General features: G+C 30.1%; 1 protein-coding gene across 4 annotated transcripts in view; it reads right to left on the bottom strand.

The window, feature by feature from the left end:
* Window positions 1–19,540, bottom strand: part of LOC107442904 (uncharacterized) — a 71,949-nt gene that overhangs the window by 13,869 nt on the left and 38,540 nt on the right. For all 4 annotated transcript variants that reach the window (XM_087166870.1, XM_087166866.1, XM_087166873.1 and 1 more), the window contains 10 exons: window positions 18,980–19,073; window positions 17,365–17,498; window positions 16,552–16,746; window positions 14,426–14,631; window positions 12,635–12,731; window positions 9,251–9,439; window positions 7,746–7,813; window positions 6,049–6,126; window positions 5,834–5,876; window positions 1,555–4,986 (listed from right to left, as the gene is read on the bottom strand). In XM_087166870.1, coding sequence (XP_087022996.1) covers window positions 1,555–4,986; window positions 5,834–5,876; window positions 6,049–6,126; window positions 7,746–7,813; window positions 9,251–9,439; window positions 12,635–12,731; window positions 14,426–14,631; window positions 16,552–16,746; window positions 17,365–17,498; window positions 18,980–19,073 — 4,536 coding nt within the window. The remainder of the gene's footprint in view (window positions 1–1,554; window positions 4,987–5,833; window positions 5,877–6,048; window positions 6,127–7,745; window positions 7,814–9,250; window positions 9,440–12,634; window positions 12,732–14,425; window positions 14,632–16,551; window positions 16,747–17,364; window positions 17,499–18,979; window positions 19,074–19,540) is intronic.

The following is a 19,540-nucleotide window of genomic DNA, read 5'->3' as shown; positions in this document are numbered from 1 at the left end:
TGACTTGTCGACGAAATGACCCTGTCGACGAAATGACCTTGTCGACTAAACGACCCTGTCGGCAAAATGACTTGTCGATGAAATGACCCCGTCGACGAAATTACCCTGTCGACGAAATGATTTGTCGACGAAATGACCCTGTCGACGAAATGGCCTGTCGACGAAACAACCCTGTCGACGAAACAATCCTGTCGAGGAAACGGCCTGTCGACGAAATGACCTAGTCGATGAAATGGCCTGTCGATGAAATGGCCTGTCGATGAAGTGATTGTCGATGAAATGAACCAGACCCGTTTTTCATTCTAATTACTTTAAATGTCTTTAAAAAGAAAATAAATTTCGTAATAATTTTTTTATGATTAGTCAAATCAATGTTTTTTCTCTCTCTTTAATTGGCTAAAATTGTCAATTTAATTACTGAAATAATTTATAAAAAACCCAAATTTTAACTATTCGATTTAAATTGTTGACATCCTACACTTGAAGAATTTCAAACTTAATAAAAATGCCTTTTTAAATAAATATTTTTAAAGCCAAGATTAAATCATTAATAGCCGAAGTATAAAGGTTTAAAATTAAGGATTATGTTAATTATTTACATTAAATCTCTTGTAAAAGAGAAATTTTGTAATAATTCTTTTCTTAATTTAAATCAATGTTTTTCTTCCTTTTAAATTGAGTGGCTAAAATTTCTGATTTAACCATTCAAATGATGAATTAAAATTCCTGATTTTTAATTCATCATTTTGCAACAATTTAAATCAATTAATCATTTAGTTTAAATTGCTGACACTTCATGCTTAAAGCATTTAATTGAAAATATTTTCTTTTTAAATATACAGCTCTAGCCTTAAGTCTAAGCCCAACAATAGTTTTCAAGAAATTTTCAAACAGAAAATAGGATATCATTGCGAGTTCGCAGATAGGATTGCAGTTAAGAAACTACTTCTTTGAGCTGCAAACATTGAAAAAAAGTGCACCTGAACAAAATGCAGTAAAACTGGACCAAAGCACAATGGAAAAGGATTCTTTGGACCCATGAATCTAAGTTTTAACTTTTTGTCAGCCATTCGAGCAAACATCACATTTTCAAGGTCTTATCTAACTATTGCGGAATTTACTGCACAGGGATATCTGTAGGCAGATGACAATAAACATAGAAGACTAGTGGGAGGTTCTTCAAAGTTTCAGAAGCTACATTCGTTTTTCAAACTTTGCTTAAATTGATCAAATGAATACCTCAAACGAAGCTCTTATCAAGACAATTATGTGGGCTCCTTGATGAATGCAAACTTCCCTCAATTCTATATAAACATAAACTAAACATGTATTTTTGTCTCCTTACATTAACAATGTTGTTTATTTTGAAAACAGGGCCAATTAAAATCGTTGCAGATAGATACAGTGCCTTTTGAAATGGTTGGATAAACAGGGGTGTGCTCAAACTTTTGAGGACTGAATGTAAATTTTTTTTAAAGGAATGAATTACTAAAAATTTAAATAGAAAGATCTCAATATTCCAGTTCTGACAAAATAAAAATTATGTATATTTACTTTAACAGGTGTAGAATCATCTTCAGCTTTTCGCTTTCTCAAAATACCAGATGAAGGCTTACTTCCAACATGTTCTTCATTACTAACTTCATTTTGCGCACTTTCTTGCTTCAATGATGTAAAAGACTGCTGGGAAGCAGCTAACATTTTGAACCTTCGAGTCTCGGTGCCTGAGCTGGCATTAAAACGAGTGTACATGTCTGTTAATTCATCATTCTTTAACTCTTTAATACTTTTCGAGCAGCTGTTCGGTTCAGTAAGTTTTACTTCTAGGCCTGTTTTTCCCATAACGTGACTAGATATTAAAGTTTTCTTCTGCTTTTTACAACTGGGAATATTTTCCGACATTTCATTGTCGGTCGAAAAAATAATTTTTTTGCCTTTGGTTGAAGCAAGGTCTTTGGACATACTTCTCTTGCCTAGTTTAGATATTGTTAGTTTAGGGCTGGTCAGCAGCTGCTTTTCTGGGCTGAGATTATTCTTAGAGACAAGAACTTTAGAACCTTCCATTTCCTTAAAAAGGGACCGCTTTGGACATCGTCCTTTTCTTTTTTTAGCAGAGCCCCTGTCCCCCTGATTAAACGATTGTTCATTGTTTGGAAGGTTTTTTCTTCTTTTAGGAACTGGGAAACATGTTATTTCACTTGATAAAGCAATTCCATTTAAGACTGGATCTAGATTAATATCACAAGATTTATTTTCATAACTGTTATCAGAATCTGGCGAAGATTCCCTCTCTTTTTCATTGGAATGGAGCGTATCTATGTAATTCGGAGACTCTGTTAAGTTATGTAATTCATTGGCAGATAATGAACCAAACTGACTTGGTAAATCATTAACTTCACTCTCCTTTTCTTCATCAGCACCATTTAATTGGGACAGATCTTCGACATTTGGATCTGTCAATTCACTTTGAGATACTTTCAAAATACTATCTTTTAATATTGTATTCACGACATCTGTTATTTCAGATATATCGTTTTCCACCTCTTGCAGTTCCAAATCATCACTAAACACTTTTTCACTTTCAGTAGGTGAATCATTAATAACAGCAGATTCATCCATATGGTAGTGACTTACTTTTTTCACATTACAAATATCTGAAGTATCATTGGAGAACTGGAGTTGTAAAGAATCAACTGGTTCAGAGCTAGATTTGCTAAGTTCATTAAAAATTTCACCACTTTCTTGAACATTAATGTTTTTATCAGTGCTCAACATTTCTTGTGATGTTGAAATATCACCAATATCTTCGTTTACGCCAGACTCAATAGCAGTGATAGCTGAAGTTGGATTTTGCAACATTTCTATTGGAGTATCAGGAATCTCAGACTGAGAATCAACAGACAATACGATGATTTCATTAGGTTGCTCCTCCAGACTGACAACAAAAGTATCAGCAGCTGGTGGATTTGCTTCATCTTCCTCATTAGAAATGGCAGAATTTTCAATTTTAGATGGATTATCTTTTAGAACAGGCGATTCCACAATAGCACACTCAAAGGACATTTTGTTAAATTCTTTAACATCAGGAGTATCTTCCTCACAGTCCAAAACCTTGTTACTCTCAATATCAGACACCACTGTTATTTGATCTAAATCATTTTGAACAGTTAAGGTGACATTCTCTAAAACATTTTCAACAACTTCAGAAATTTCGGTCAAAGACTTTTGTTCTTTACTTTTACTGGTCACACTTATATTATTTCCACCTTCCTCACTAGATGGCTCATTTAACATACCACCGCTTGTTTCAACCTTTTCTTTTGAAATACAATTACTTTTTCTACTAGAAGTTCTTAAAAGTACATTTTTAATCAGTCTCTTAGATGTTCTTTTACACGATTTGTTACTTGATTGATTATCCTCTACAATTGAAGTAATGGCATCAGTTTTTAGTTTAGGTACCAAGTCCATAGCAATTGATTCTGATACTTCAATATCTAGCAAAACTCTTTTATCGACAGAATTTGACTCGCCATACTTAACAGACTCACTCATTTTTTCTTCAGTTGTTGTTGCAGATGACTGGTCATATGGTTTTTCTTGGACTTTTATAAGATTTTCTTCAAAATGATGCTCAATATTTGTTTCTGAAATGTCAATATCCTTAAGAGTTCTTTTCACACCATTTTCTTCTGTTTGAGCAGAATAAATAATTTGGGATGATCTAGTAACCCTTTTCTTAGCATTTAGACAATTAGTTTCAGTTTCATTCACTTCAGGTAAATTATTTTTACAGGAATCTTTGATCTCATCAAGATCTTTTTCAGAAGAAAGAACATCCAAATTAGGTTCTTCTTCTACACTTCGTACATCAGAAGCCTCGACTGCAATATTTTCTGAGTTCACTCTATGGGACTCTTCAACAACTTCTTTTTGATCTTCACTAATATTATGCAAAGATTTATCCAAAGAAACTTGTTTACATTTTCTTTTTAAAGTCCCAGGCAACGATTTCCTTGCACTTTGGCGCTTAATTGTATTTTTTAGAGCAACAGTGTCAAGAGATTTTCTACCCAAGTTTCGCTTTGTATTTCTGGTTGGCTTGAGGGAAATATCATCAATTTCAAGAGAATCTGATATAATATCTTTGTTTTCAAATAAGAAGGGATCTATCGTTGTAATGGAAGTCTGAATGATTTCACAAACATTATTTGGAATCAAATTAGAATCTTTATTTAAATTTCCAGTGGATTTCAGTAACTCATCACTATTATCTACCCAACCCTTAATGCCATTCTGAGAAGTTTTGTTCTTCAAACCTTGCTCTTCAGAATTCTGAATATTTTCAGAGGATTTTAATGGCATAGACTCTTCAGTAACTAAAACCTCATTTTCAGAATTAGGTGTGTTGTCAATATCCATTGGTGTTTCTGGACATTCATAATTGTTTTCATCATTTTCAACTGGGTTTGAGACTGGCGAATCTGCAATGACTTTTACATCTTCTGAAACAGCTAAATCATTCGAATCAACTTTCTCAAGGCCTGCACACTGAGCAACTGGAGCAGGGAGTTCAGAAATTCTCTTTGCAGCACTTTCGATGGCAGGAAACTTTATGAAAGTTTCATTTTCAACTGAACTTTGAGAGCTTGGAATTATTTCATCAGAATCACTAAGAGTTATTACTGTGAAAGACTGGTTTAAATCGTTACTCGATTGTGGGATATTTGCACCATTCTTTTCAGGTGAAGGTGGAGCTTCTTTATTTTGATCAACTGTGGGAATGTTTTCTTGTGGAGCTACCAAAGCAATTTCAGCAACCTCTTTTTCACTATTTGAAGAGATAATTTCACAAGAGTTATTTTTGTTCAAATCGGTCACTGAAGAAACAGACATTTTGTTAGCCTCATCTTTTGTTCCCAACACTTCACTTTGGATTTCATTTTGGGGCTTTTCTGTTTCAAGCTCAGCGGGTTTATTCAAATCCTGTAAATAAAAAAAATTATTAAAAACCATAGACACAATATTAAAATTCTTATAACATCGATTACCTAAAAATGAAATTTAAAATAATTATATCAAGGTGAGTAGATAAATTATTCAACAAAAAATCAGCACCTTTAAAGCACTTTTCAAGTACTCAAATAACATTTTTAAGCACTTTAAAAAATATCATAATTAGGTATGGTTGGAAAATTTTTGACAATTGACAGTTTTATCTGGTTTTAACAGTCATGTAAAAAAAAAAAAAAAAAAAAAAAAAAAAAAAAAAATTGGCATTGTTTTTAACAATTGTTAAAATTTTTTAATCATATAAATCGAATAGCATTTTCATACGCTACGGAATGACGATGAGCCGAAATACATTGAGAGTTAAATTAATTTTTAAAACGTTGAATAGAACAATGTGAACAGTGTCTTTCTGCATAATTTGTAGCGAAAATAAACATGGTAAACGAAAAATCTCAATTTGGAAAAAGGAAAACTAAGCACTTTTTAAAAACATCCAATGAAATAAGCACTATTTTAAAAACGCTATGCACGCTGATATATATATGATCTTACTTTTCTGCATAATGTCAATTTTTTTAAAAACGTGGCTTAGAGGAGGATTAGAAAGTGATATGGACACTGATTTTTCTTGTCAGTCAACATTCCTTTGATTATTATGTTTGATTAACTCTTCCTACAGAGATTTTTAGTATTTAATTACTTTATCAGAGATTCTATCATGCTGCTGCTATTTTTTCCCAGAAAATACTGAAGCCATTCAACAAGAACCTTTTCTTATTAACTTTATTGAAAACAAGAGAAGGAAATAAGTGTTCCTCACCGTTTGAGTTCTTAATTCCATGATTTCAGATGATGAACCAATGCTGCAAAATAAAGAAATGATAATGAAAGTTAATGAAATAATTTTATAAATAAAAAATATCAGTAAATATATCATTTTATTTAGTAGTAATAGCACAACATTACTAAAATAATGCGTAAGAATTATTTTTAAGAAAAATAATTTTGAACTTTCAAATAGAAAGAGCGCCTTACTCGAATGAGTCACTTGATCCAAACAAAGTATTTGTATCTTGAGACTGTGACATATCATTATATAATGCAGGAACAAAACTATAAGAAGAAAAGTTATTAAACATGAGTGACAGAGTTTATTATCAATATTATGTTTCTTTCATTTAAGTATTTTTGCTTTCATTTTATAACTGAAACAAATGGAATATTTTTCTTGTTTATTTTAATTCCGTTTTCTTTTTCGTACTTAATAATTTGTACTTATACATTGAATTTTGTACCAGTACTTTTGGCATTGTGAAGCCGCTGGCCCAATTATATATGAACCTTTTATCTTTTCAAATTGAAAGTAATGCAACCGTTGGTTGTCAGTGTTGCAATCCCTCTGTCTAGTCAAACGCTAATTAATTTTCGGACATTTGCCCTTTTAGCCATTGGACGAGCAGGTACCTTTTTATTGTCTTTGGCCTCCCTCGTTTTTTTTTATAAATTGTATTATATCTTATGTATTTAATTTAAATTCGTATTAATTATTTGAAAATTAAAGTTGTTTCGTTGATTCTGGATGAATGACTTTTTAAAATAATTTATGCAGTATTCCTGTTTATTTTCCTATGGTTATTTCTAGTTAGGATGTTATTTTTCTCATTTATTTAGTTGTGTCTTTTCTGGGATTTTATTCTTGCACATATTAATTTTCATACTGAAATGAGATTTTGATTGCTTGGAATTAACCAGCTGATTTTTTATAAATGAGTGATTTTGGCACATTTTCCTAGTAAAGAAACAATAAATTGAATACTTAATAATCTGAATTTATAATAATTTTTAGAATGTTACTTTTCGTCGGAACAAAGTAATGGGTATAAATTTTATTAAAAATTACTTATTTTGTCTGAAGAACAACTAGACGTAAGCTACAGTATTTCTATAATTTGTAAATTAGAATATTAGTTTTTTTTGTTTGTTTGATGGCTGATACAATATTGGGCATGAAAAGCCTTGATGGCTCAGGGAATAGAGTGCTCGCCTTCTAATGAAGTGACCTGGGTTTAAATCCCAGGCATGGCTGGTCGATACAAATTCCACAACCAACTCGCACAACTACAATGCTGATGTAAAATATTCTGAGATGGACGGATCATGGGTTATAAGGATCATAACCCTTGCCGTCAGGCTAACAGTGGGAGGTTTTCCTCCTAATAAAATGCAAATGCGAGTTAGTTCCATCAAAAAGTCCTCTACAAGGGAAAATTTCTCCTAATACTTGATCCAGGAGTTCCCTTGTCTTATGGAATGGGTTCAAAATTAGAAGGCTACGGAGTTGGAGATAGGTAGTAGCATAGCTATAGTAATAGTAGTTGGACATAGGTATAGGTAAACTGAAAATTGGGTCAGCTGTCCCATGAAGGTTATAAGATAATGGGCATGAGTTAATGTGTGTTGTAATGTTATTTAAAAAAAGAATTATTTGTTTAGAATAGATAATCAACATATTTAATAAGCAATTTTTCAAAAATAACTAATATACTTTGAGAACAAGTTTTCTAAATTTAATCATTAATTTCATTTATTCATTCATTGGTGTTTCAGGATTTTGAATTTCTAATTAATTGCTTATCAGATTTGTGTCAATTTCGTTTCCTTTTAGTAATCTTATTCCTATAACCTATTATACTATAAATATCAGGTATAAAATATTCTAATTTGGGCAATACCTTTTCCTTTTTCGAATACTGCGACGCTTGGGTGTTGTTTGGATTGGAACATCAATTTGAATAAAATCCTAGAAAGTTTAAAAACACAAAATTAACACTAATTAAAAATATTGCCAACAACTAATTAATATTTTTATTTACAAATTAAGAAATGAAATCCAGGAGTAAACTAACAATAATTTCATATTTGGCTCATCAATATGAAAATAATTTTCCAAAGAAAGTAGAATGAATGAGAAAAATATCAGACACTTTGAAATAATACTAGGGGTCTGTCCAGACATTTTGTAAAAGGTTCGGTTTTTGTGAAATTGTGAAAAAATTACTCACATTCTTTCAACCAGGGTCCTGCTTTTATGAATTTGTGAAAATAGGGTTCGGTTATTGCAAAAAACTTTTTTAAGGAGTTTTTAAATTGTAAATAGATACAAGATTATGCTCAACACTGTAAAATTATAATAAAAAAAATTACATTTTCAAAAATAAACAGCAATAGCTGCTTCTAAATTAAAGATGCAACATACAAATATTTGGTATTTGGCCTATACCGCTGAAGGCAGAATATTCATTTCGGACGAATAATGGAAGAATCGTCTGTCGAAGACAAAACTTAATTTGTTTACATCCATCTTTCTTGTTTTCTGCCCTGGAAAGGGTTTATTCAATTAACAAAACAATAATGAAGATAAGTAAATTTGTGAAGGGTCCGATTAAAAGAAAAATCATTTTGTGAAGGGTCCGTTTTTAAGTTAAATTATTTTGTGAAGGGTCCGCTTTTATGAAAAGATATTTTGCGAAGGGTCCGTCAATGGACCCAAATTTCTTCTAAACAGACCCCTGAATACCCTAGAAATTTTTTTTTCTTCTCTGTTAAGCCTAATTAGTTAAAATCTCTATCTTTCTCTCTCTCTTTTTTTTCCTAAAAATTTTTTCTTTTGCTCCGTTAAGGATAACTAAAAATTTAAACTACTTTAATTTCTTAACATTTATACATATGAAGAGTTATTAGAAAAATGAGTCAAAGAGGAAAAAAAACAAGCCTCTTTTAAAGAAATTAATTATAAATATTTGTGAAGATGAATATTAATGTTGTTTTTAAGAATCACTGTCAGACAGGCTTTGTTCTCTTTTGACATGCTTTAGTAGAACACAAATGACAGCGCCTATATATTCCTTTAAATTGGCAAATGGTTCCTAACTTTATTCAAATGTACTTTATCAAAACTGAAATTATTAACAGATGATAACAAAAATTTAAAATTTTAAAATTGTACACCGCGAGTATTTCAAATTTGGTGGTAGGTATACAAACCGTGGCCTAAAAAAAGGATTAACAAATACATCAATGAAAAAAAAAGGAATATATTATTGCCAAAAGCAGAAAGAAAAAACACATGGGATATATGGTTAAAAACTACATTAGCAAATCATGACACAAACAATTTTGCCTTAAGGCTGAACAACAGATAATCAGGTGTTCACTAGATTATTGGAATTATTCTTACACTGCTTGGAAGCTCATCAATATTTTGAACAGGAGTAGATTTTAAATCCAATGACTTTGGCTGTGTGTTTTGACTTTTTGGAGTGCTTTTTATTTCAATAATGTCAGATTTCTTCTTAGGAGTCAATACTTCAGATGGTTTAGTAATTGTGCTTTTTAATGATACATTATTAAAATTTATGAAACTTTCCTGAAAGAAAAAGAGAAATATGTAGCAATAAACTATGTTACACATCATGGAGAGGGGAACCAGCAGTGAAAATTATTGCTGGCCATGTTATTTTATAAAGGGAAATTATAAAATATGAGTTTCTAACTTAAGAATCACCCTTTGTTTTACTATGGTAAAACTTCGAGTTTATGAAACAGCTTGAAACAATATTATAGAGACAACACGACAAAAACAAAAAGATAAAGGTGGGGCATTTTTCAAGACAAAACCAAATAGAATAAAATAAAAAAGCTTCTATTTTTTTTCTCTTTAAATTAACAAAATTTTAAAACTTTCATATAAAGCAGGCAGGTTTCCCACTCCATGATGAGATTGAAATTCAAGGACTTTCCAGGACTTTTCAAGGACCTCAACAAAATTTTCAAGGACCTTAATCTAAGACCAATTTTAAAAATTATTCTCTTCTATTTTACTAGAAGCAACAATGCTTGTTGTGGCAATAATTAATTTTAAATATAATACCTAAATGCTTTGCCTATATAGAGAGAAGAGAGTATATGTATTATGGACTAAAATTTATATTTTTTTAAAAACAACCCTACTGGTTTTACATATTAATTCACAAAATCATTTTCAGCACAATCTATAACTAATGGTAATGAGGTGTTAATGGTGAAATCCTTTAATCCTGTGTATTTCCATGTGAAGGCTGCATGAAAGGCAGAGCTAAATCTTAGGTATTCCATATTCCATGACTATTCCATAACCCCCTCCTCTCCTCTATTAAACATCGTTTCTGAAATTATTCATCCATAATTTACACAACCTTCTGTAAATGTTATGCAGCAAAAACTCTTTCTGAAAATAAAAATTAGAAGGAACATATCCCATTTTCACCATGTTTAAAAGCATTATTTTTATGTGTAATCCACAATTGCCAATGAATATGACCTGGTGGGAATATTTCTCTTTTAATTCACACTGAAGCTTCTAATAGAATTTCCAATTGAAGTATTTTAGAGAACTTTTAACCATCATCCATGCATTTGTAAAAAGAGGACAAAATACTTTCTGCAGTTCCATGACCCATAAATTGGGAGGTAAGATACTTAGTGCAAACTTTATTATCAATTCCTTACCATAATGCCCATCTGCTTAGATTGTAGAGACTGATTTAACGTCTCATCAAAGAGTACAGTGTAGCAATCAACATTCTTCAGCTCATTTATAAGAATCCCTTTGAAGCATAGTGCCAATCCAAAGGAGCCCAAATAGGCTCACTTTGTGGCACTACAAAAAAATTGTCTCGCTATACAGCTATCAGCAAACATTTTGGAGAACAATTTACTAATCCCTTGAATAATTACTAGTGATGCACTTCTTGATTATCCATCCATTGGGGATTAAAATAGCACTTCCCAGGCATAACTAGTCTAAACTACATAACACAAATACAAAGTCGTGCCTTTGCGAATATGCTTTACAATAAAGTTTTGAAATGACGCAAACGTAAGGACAAGTGCGGATGGTAAAACGACAAATTTATTGAAAACTACAAGGTACATATTGTTACGAAATTTGAGAGTATTCCAGTTTCGATAAAAAAAAAAAGAAGATCTAAGCATATGCGACAGAAGATGAAGTGGAGTCTCGCCCCGAACGCATTGATTGTCTGCTGTGCTCCGCGCGCTTGGCAGACACCAAGACGCTAGGCCCGGTTAGAAACGGTGGCGTTAAAAACCATGTGAGAGAGCTCAGGAACAAAACAGAAAGAACGAGAAAGATCCGCGGGAGTTTTATAAAAAGGGCCGTCGGCAGTATTGGACAAATTCAAGGACCTTTCCAGTTTTTCAAGGACCTAAGACGTTTTTCAAGCACTTTCAAGGACCTAAATTTAGCAAAAAAAAATTCAAGGACTTTCAAGGACTCTCAAGGACCGTGGGAACCCTGGCAGGGATTTCCAAAGTGTACAGACACATCTAGGGTTTACAGCACTCCGATGCCATATGCAATATGATATCCCACTTAAGAGGTTATGCTTTCCAAAACTATTTTTACTTTTAGATCATATAAAAATTAAAATAACACAAGCAATTGTAAAATTTCTATTAAATTAATAAACGCATTAATAAACGTATATTTTTGCAAACTTTAAATGGTATTTTTCAAAGCAGAATGTAATAATTTTATAAATTTTCGGTTAAATAGGTTCAAAATGAAATGCATGTCATTGTTAACAACAAGCTAAATTCTTTTTATTACATATAGAGTATTTGATTAAAAAAATGATGAACCTGAATTCTAAAAGCATTTTTTTTTGTTGAAATAAGACCCTAATTTGTTAAAAATAATTTTAAAAAAAATCATATTTGCAATGAAAAATACAGTAAAATTTTTGAGGGTTATAGAAGTCAGAAAACTTTCAAATCAAGTATTTCCAGTAGACACTTTAACTATCACTCCTATAAACAAGAACAGAAGGTTTTTAAGGCTTGCACCAAGTGTAGATTTGCACAGGTAGCGCTAGTTCATATTTTATCTGATACAGCATTATAAAAAGAGTACATGCAGTCAGATCTAGTGCAAACGCTCTCCAACAGGAGATTCTCGCTAAACCTAAAGTTGACAGTAGAAGCAGTAAAAGGGCAACTCTGAATCTGTTAAAAAGTCAGAATATTACTGCAGGCAGGGTTTTTTTCAGAACCTCTTCTCTTCTTTGACTTTTTACAGGGTGTATAGCCAGATTTTTGAACAAAAAATAAGCATTTTTTAAGCATTATTTTTTTCTATCATTTTAAGTTCTTAATTTATAAACATAAAATCAATAAAATTCAAAAACTTCACATAATCGTGATAAAACAACTAGTTTCTGATAAATATTGCAGAGAAAATCGTGCTTTTCTTGTAACTTAGAACGACGATCGATGCAGCAAAGAAGAAATCTCTTTTTAAAAGATAAAAAATTAAGCACCTTTTACAAACCTCGAATAAAAAAAAGCACTTTCAAGGGCTTTTAAAAAACATTAATCAAAAATAAGCACCTTTAGCAAAAACGCAACACACCCTGTTTTAGAGATCAATATACTTGATGTAATTTAGGTAGACAAATTAAGGGAATATTAACGACAAAATGGGAAGAGAAAAAAATTCATATTTCTTTCCATAATCATGTCATACAAACGTTAATCAAAATGGACACAAACGTTAACATACCTCTAAGGTGCCAGATCCAGCTGCATAGCTGACTTCTTCGAGAGTACTTATATTCTCATCAGGTGCATGAGAAACTTTAGCTTTCTTCAAAATGTTTCTGTAAGATAACATTTTTATTAATTGTTCTGAAAGGAATTAACAATCTCTAAACATATCTAAATAAGAAAAATCTCTAAAATATGTCTGAAGAAGATTAATCTAGAACTAACCTAAGGTAATTAAATAAAAAAGTCATTATCAGTCCCTGTAAAAGCCTTTTCTCCATTTAAATCAAAAAATATTTTCATTATGTCATGAAAAAAAATTAACAATCTCTCTATATATTTAGAAGAAGAGTAATATAAAACTTAACCAAGATAATTAAATAAAAATATTAAAGACACTTTCAATTTCCCTCCTTTCTGTTAAAAGCTTCACACATTTTTTTTCTGAGCAATATTTTTATTTTCAAATGTTTAAATCAACAAATGCATGAATTACTTAACAAATAATTACTAAGTGTCACAATAATAAACCTAAAGGTTATAAGCAATTCAAAGTACATATTTAAAATCTTCATCTTGTAAACTTTTCACACTTTATAATCCAGTATCAAACATATCCAATTTAATGCATATGCAATGATAATTATAATACTTTACACAAAGCTGCAAATTTAAAATTATTCATTTTAACATAAAAAAAAAGCATGCATTCATGTAAAATAAATACTAATATTATTTTAATATTAATATGCTATTTTCCAAAAGCTTTAAAAATAAACTTCTATTGCAACATTTCTTAACCTTTAATGAATCTGAGAAGTAACATTATAATAAAAATATATAAAATTGATACATAACAAATATAAATTAATTATTCAAATTTTGTTGCTTGCATGTTTCAAAATTAAATTTAAATGTTACAAATAATGCAACAAATTTGAAATCAAAATTTTTTTTCCCATTCATTTTTATTTATTCTCGTTCAAAAGTTTTTGAGGAAATATTATACATTGTGTTTGATACCCCCATTTCAATTTATTTTTGAAACTTGTTTAGTTACATTTTGTAATAAATGACCTAGCACAAAAATATTTTTTTTAAAAAATAGTATTATTTTTGATGCAACTGAAATCTCTCTAAACAACTAAACATATTTCAAGCGGTTTCTTGAACTATAAGGTTGGATGGCCACTGCCTAACACAACAGAGTGTGTTTACTTTAGAAACTAAAGCTTAATCTCAACATCACAAATATTTAAATATAAAAACAGAGATTCAAAAATGGGATAAAATGTTTATTGAAGTGTTGCAACACAAGATAAAAAAAATTATATCCTGTTTTTCAGAAGTAACACAATTTTAAATTAACCTTTTAAATACAGTATTGGAAGAGTTTACTTTTTGGCTCAAGACTAGCTCAAGGGTACTTGGAAAAAAAGAAAAAAAAAAGAAGAAAAAAAAGACATACATGCCAGCTGGCGTGAAGAGAATAGATAAATCTTAAGAGGTTAAAATCCAGCAATGAGACTTAAGACGGTAATTTATTTATTTTTGAATATTATAGACATTATTACTTCAATAACACTGAATAGCTAAGGGACGAAGAATTGGGTGAAATTGTAGAAAACCAAAATAATTTGCTCCTTGTTAATGATTTTAAAAAAAATTATATCCTTTTTTTTTTTTTTTTTTTTAGAAGTAACACGCTTTCAAATTAGCATTTTAGTTGCAACAACTTAAGAATTTGAAATCATACAATAAAACTTACAATGCAATTTATTCATTTTTTTAATATCATAGACATTACTTTAAGGATTCTGAGTAGCTCAGGGATGAAGAAACTGGTGCAAATGTAGAAAACCAAAATCGCTTGCTCCTGTCCTTTATTTGTCTTCTTGGATGAGAGAACAAAGCCTCCAAAAGTGGGCTCATAATCGCCAAAAAGTCGGAATCATATGGACCCATAAAATGCATTTCAATGAAAGAAGCTAAAGTACTCCACAAGACTTCAAGCTGAAAATTTTAATAACAATAAGACACTTTTATACATTAGAATATTTTTAACTACTAGATGCTTTTAGTAGTTGAAAATATCATACATTTATATTTATTTTAAACGTTCTTAATCAGTAGTTATTTTGAGCAAATAAAAAAGTTAAAAGTATTTACTGCACTCTCGAATCAGTAAATACTTTTAACAAGATACTTCTGAGTAATTTAGTCTTATCAATAATTAGATAATCTTTAAATAAATTAGTAATTATTTAAGTTCAGTGGGAGCTTCCTATTAAAATCATGCCCACTACGAAAATATTGGATTATATAAAGGGGCTTATTTTATAAACCAGAATATTTACACTTAGGTGTTGTGTTCAAATGCTTTAAATTTAAACTTCATAAAGGCGCGATTGAGATGCAAAAATTTTTTTTAGCTGAATTCTACACAGTTTTGCATACTTAATTTGAATCAATGATAATAGAAAGAAGATTTCTCGCATAATATGTATTAGTAAGATTGATCTAAGATGTGTGTTGCCTTGGCTGACGTAGTATTCTTAAATCAGGGATGAGATTGGCCAAAAGACAAAAAAGCTGAATTTTCATGGGAGTAAATCGTGATTTATAACAAAAATATCAGTAACATATTCTCATCCAGTTTCGCTGATGTTGTAATGCCTACATATAGCAATAATCGTCGATAGAATAACTGCCACATTTATAGGAGCTAATTCCAAAAAAAAAATTACTTTTTACAAGAATCGCAATCTTGGATTTCAAAATCGCGTGAATATAAATCACGATATTGAAACTCGATATTGGATTTCAAAAATGTGAAAATAGAAATCATGATGCGTAACTTACAGATCGCGTAGATACGAATTACGATGCATAATTTCTAAATGGCGTGAATACGAATCCAAAGGATAATTTTTAAATCACATGTAAGTACGAAAATAGATGTTGAATATTACAACCGCAAAAATTAATCACGACTTTGGATAAACTCGCCATGAATACGAATCGTTACATAGAATTTTAAAAATGCCTGAATACAAATCGCGATATTGGATTTTAAAATCTCGTAAATAAGAAACGCAATGAACGATATTGAAATTGCGTGAATAAGAATCGCAGTGAACAACTTTTAAATCAGGTAAATACGAAAATCGAAGTTTGATATTAAAATACGAGCTATCTAGCGGAAGGGGGAAAACTAAGAAAATCTTATTTTCTGCTCGTAAAAGCTAAAATAAGTAGATATGTAGAAGGGTTAGCAGCTATGTAGTTTGAATTTTCAAGATAGCTTTCGATATATTATATCTATATATCAAATTGGAAATAAATATAATTATTTTATTTCAACTACCTAATTTTCAGAAAAGGCGAAACATTTATTTAAAAAACTGAAACTTTTAGAAAATCGGAGTTTTTGATAATAAGGCTGAAATTCAAGAGACAGAAGTGAAAAAGGCGGAAATCCGCTAAAAAGCGGAAAAATCTCATCCCTGTTAAATTTTCTCACGGAAGCAGGCATGGTCCAACTAAACTCAAAACTATACTTTCCTTTCATCTAATTAATACATTAGATGTGCAGACATCATTGTTTTGGTTTTCTATGACTATTTTAAAGATATAGTGCAGCTTTGAGGAGAAATCCTCCAGACTAAAAGTCTGGGGCTGTCTGCTGCTATGGTAACAAGCGAGAACACATTTCTAATGGGCGTGAAATGGAGAAATGAAGGTGTCGATTGGTTTACGCAAGCTGGTCAATGCAAAGATCAAGACAAAACTATTCACCCCAACTATTCAACTATTTACACATTTGATTTTAATAAATTGGCTGACTTAATAACACAGTGATTTTATTAGTGGCGATCACTGTAATAAGTTAAACACTGATAATATCATGTAATTTAAAATAAAAACCATTACCTTTGCACCAAGAACATTAGAGGATGTTTTCTTCTGATTTATTAGAAATACTTTAGAAAGTGGTTCTACAAGAATTTCTAAAGCTGATGGAATCATTGGACCAGTAATGACGGATGTGAAAACTGTTTTTGCCAGATCTATAGGAGCAGCAGTTTTTGATATATGGCTTTTTCTCTGTGCTTTGGGTGCACAAGACTATAAATATACACATATAAGACTATAAATATAGACATTACTATGTATATAAACATTTTTATATAAATCTTGAAGTAATTACAAAAAAATTATAAAATAAAAACAAAACATTCGTTATAATGCTTAGATATTGATAGCAAAAAATCAGGATTTAAAGGTTCTTTAGCAAAAAAGCTAAAATCAGAAGAAAAAAATTAGCACAATGCTAAAATAATAGTTTAGCAATGTTTTTAGCAAAAACGCACAGATTGCAAATAAAAGATGGCAAATTACTAGTTCATTCAATCTTTAGCTATTTATATAAAAAGCACCACTTTGCAACAAGTTTTCTTAAAGGAATCAAAATTTTATATTTTTTATTCTTATTTTTTTAGTGGCAAGTCTTTCTTTTTGTCTTGTTTAATAATTATGTTTCCATGTGTGGCTTTAGCAAAAAAGAAAATATGTGTTGTTTCATTTCAGCATTTTTGATGAGTTTCATCACATTTTGCAAAAGATGTTACTGTAACAGAAACCCTGAATTAAGTAAAAGTAGGGTCATATTTTTAATGTACTATTTCCAAAAAAAGTTAAGAAATTATTCTTAGCCAAGGAGTTAGAAACTATTAACAAAGTTACCTGGTAAATATCTTCTTCTGAATTTAAATAATGGTCGTGAAACAGGTTAATCACAGATGAGAGAAGTTCAATCGCTGAGGCTAAGTTACCAAGCGGTTTCTTCTTCCTTAACATCAGAGATGGACTAGATAACACTGAAGATATAAGAAAAAAATATAAACAAATCAAGAATATATTTAAATAAACTTAAAGCAAATACAGTACAGAACCCGTTATCCGGAAATCGGAAAACCAAAAAACCGGAACGAAATTCGATAAATTTTCCCGCCATTTCTTTAAAAAATGTTTTTTTCCTCATAAGATTTTAGGATTTTTCTTTCTTTTTGAAAGATGTTTACCTTACCATCATTTTGGAAATAATCATTAGTGTATTCCTTCATCGTTTTTTCTTCTTTTTAAGAGTATTTCCAAAAAAAAAAAAAAAAAAACTTTTTTTTGTTGGGTTTAACAATAAAAAAACGGCTTTTTGTAGCGATTCAGAAAACCGGAAAAATCAGTTATCCGGAATAGCGATGATCCCGATCGTTCCGCATAATCGGTTCCCTACTGTACTTTATATTGGTTAAGGATTTTAATATAAAGGATAAAGAATGATTATAATAAAAATATATAATATAATTAAAAAAGCTTATTATTTTTATATTCAGGAAACTAAAAATTAAACTGTTTTAAATAAAAAGGGAAAAATCAAATTAAGTAAAAACTTTGTTATTAATCATTCAATGAAGAATGATATATTCTTGGGGAAGGAGAGGACACATTGTTGCAAAAATGGACACATTTCACACATTTTTGATAATTAAACACATTTTTGAACACCCTAACATTATTTATAAGATATATATTTAAAACTAAAAGCTTAAGGACACAAATTTTTATAATTATACAAAGTAAATAATAATAAAACCACTAAATTTAAATATAAAATTGTTTTAGTGTGATTTTAAGTTTAAATTTTTAATGAATGATAATTTGAATTTGGAGGAGAGCCTTTTTCTTAAAGCAGAACTAATTTTCTTTTATGTTATTTAATAGAAAATATTTATAAAAAGAATTAAAACTCATCTGGATAACTTTCACTATAATTACCCTAAGCAAATAGATACTAAAATGTTAAAAGTTAACAATATATTTTTAAATATTCCGTGACTAAATCTAACTATAATTTAAATAATATGATGTTTCATACATCCACGTATTGTGCATATCTAGTATTGGGTTGGATTGTTTAGTTTGGGTTGATAATGGGCTTGAGTTGCTATTTTTTTACTTTGTCGTTTGGTTTAGCAATGATGGCAGACATTTTGAAAATTGTATAATGTGATTTTTATGTATTAAAATAGGTTTGCCATTTTTAAATTTGTGATGATTTAGACATTAAAATCTGCAGCACCATCAGCTGAAACATTTTTGAACTATAACCAGGAATAATGGGAGGAAAAATTTATGTCCTGCTTGATAATTTTGCAGCATGAATTATTATTTTTTTAAACTTCAACAGTTTTGCTGTTATAAATACTAAAAAGCCATCAGTATAATTTAGGACATTCTGCATATAAAAATATACTAAATTATAATATAATTGCAATCTTATGTGAAAAGAAATAATTTTTACCATTTACAATAGGAAGAACACCAGCACTGCTGGAGTCAACTGATTCGAAAACTGATTGCAAAACAAAGCAGACTGTTTCAAAGTAATGTGGCTCCTATAAAAATCAAAATAAAGAAATAAATATTAATATCAGCGATAGCAAGAAATCAAACACTCATACCATATAAAACTGCTTACAATAAATGTCTTGCTACCTTGAAAGTGGAACCAAATATGGCTATCCCCAAAAATGTTATATTTTCAGTCAAAACCAACATAATTAAAGTAATCATTAATGTTGTAAATGATAGTCAAATTTGTGACTTTCTTATAAATCTATATAATACAACCACTTAGAATAGATTTTTCTGTATGCAAATTTTTTTTTCAATATTAATAGCAAAAAAAAAGAAAGTTTTCAGTGAGTCTTCTCACCCCGCTCCCCAAACAACACTTAAAAGCTGAGTCACTTAAAAAAAAAATTTTTATTAATTAAATTTTGCTAAAAAGTTTGAAATGTCATAAAAATGTGCTTCATAGAAGTAAATGATAAAAACATACTTCAAAACAATTACAGGTCAA

The sequence above is a fragment of the Parasteatoda tepidariorum genome, chromosome 1 (assembly GCF_982258835.1).
Source record: "Parasteatoda tepidariorum strain Cologne lab strain chromosome 1, Ptep-v5.0, whole genome shotgun sequence".
Lineage (NCBI taxonomy): Eukaryota > Metazoa > Arthropoda > Arachnida > Araneae > Theridiidae > Parasteatoda > Parasteatoda tepidariorum.
The sequence above is the reverse complement of the archived record's forward strand: the minus strand, read 5'-3'. Positions and strand labels throughout refer to the sequence as shown.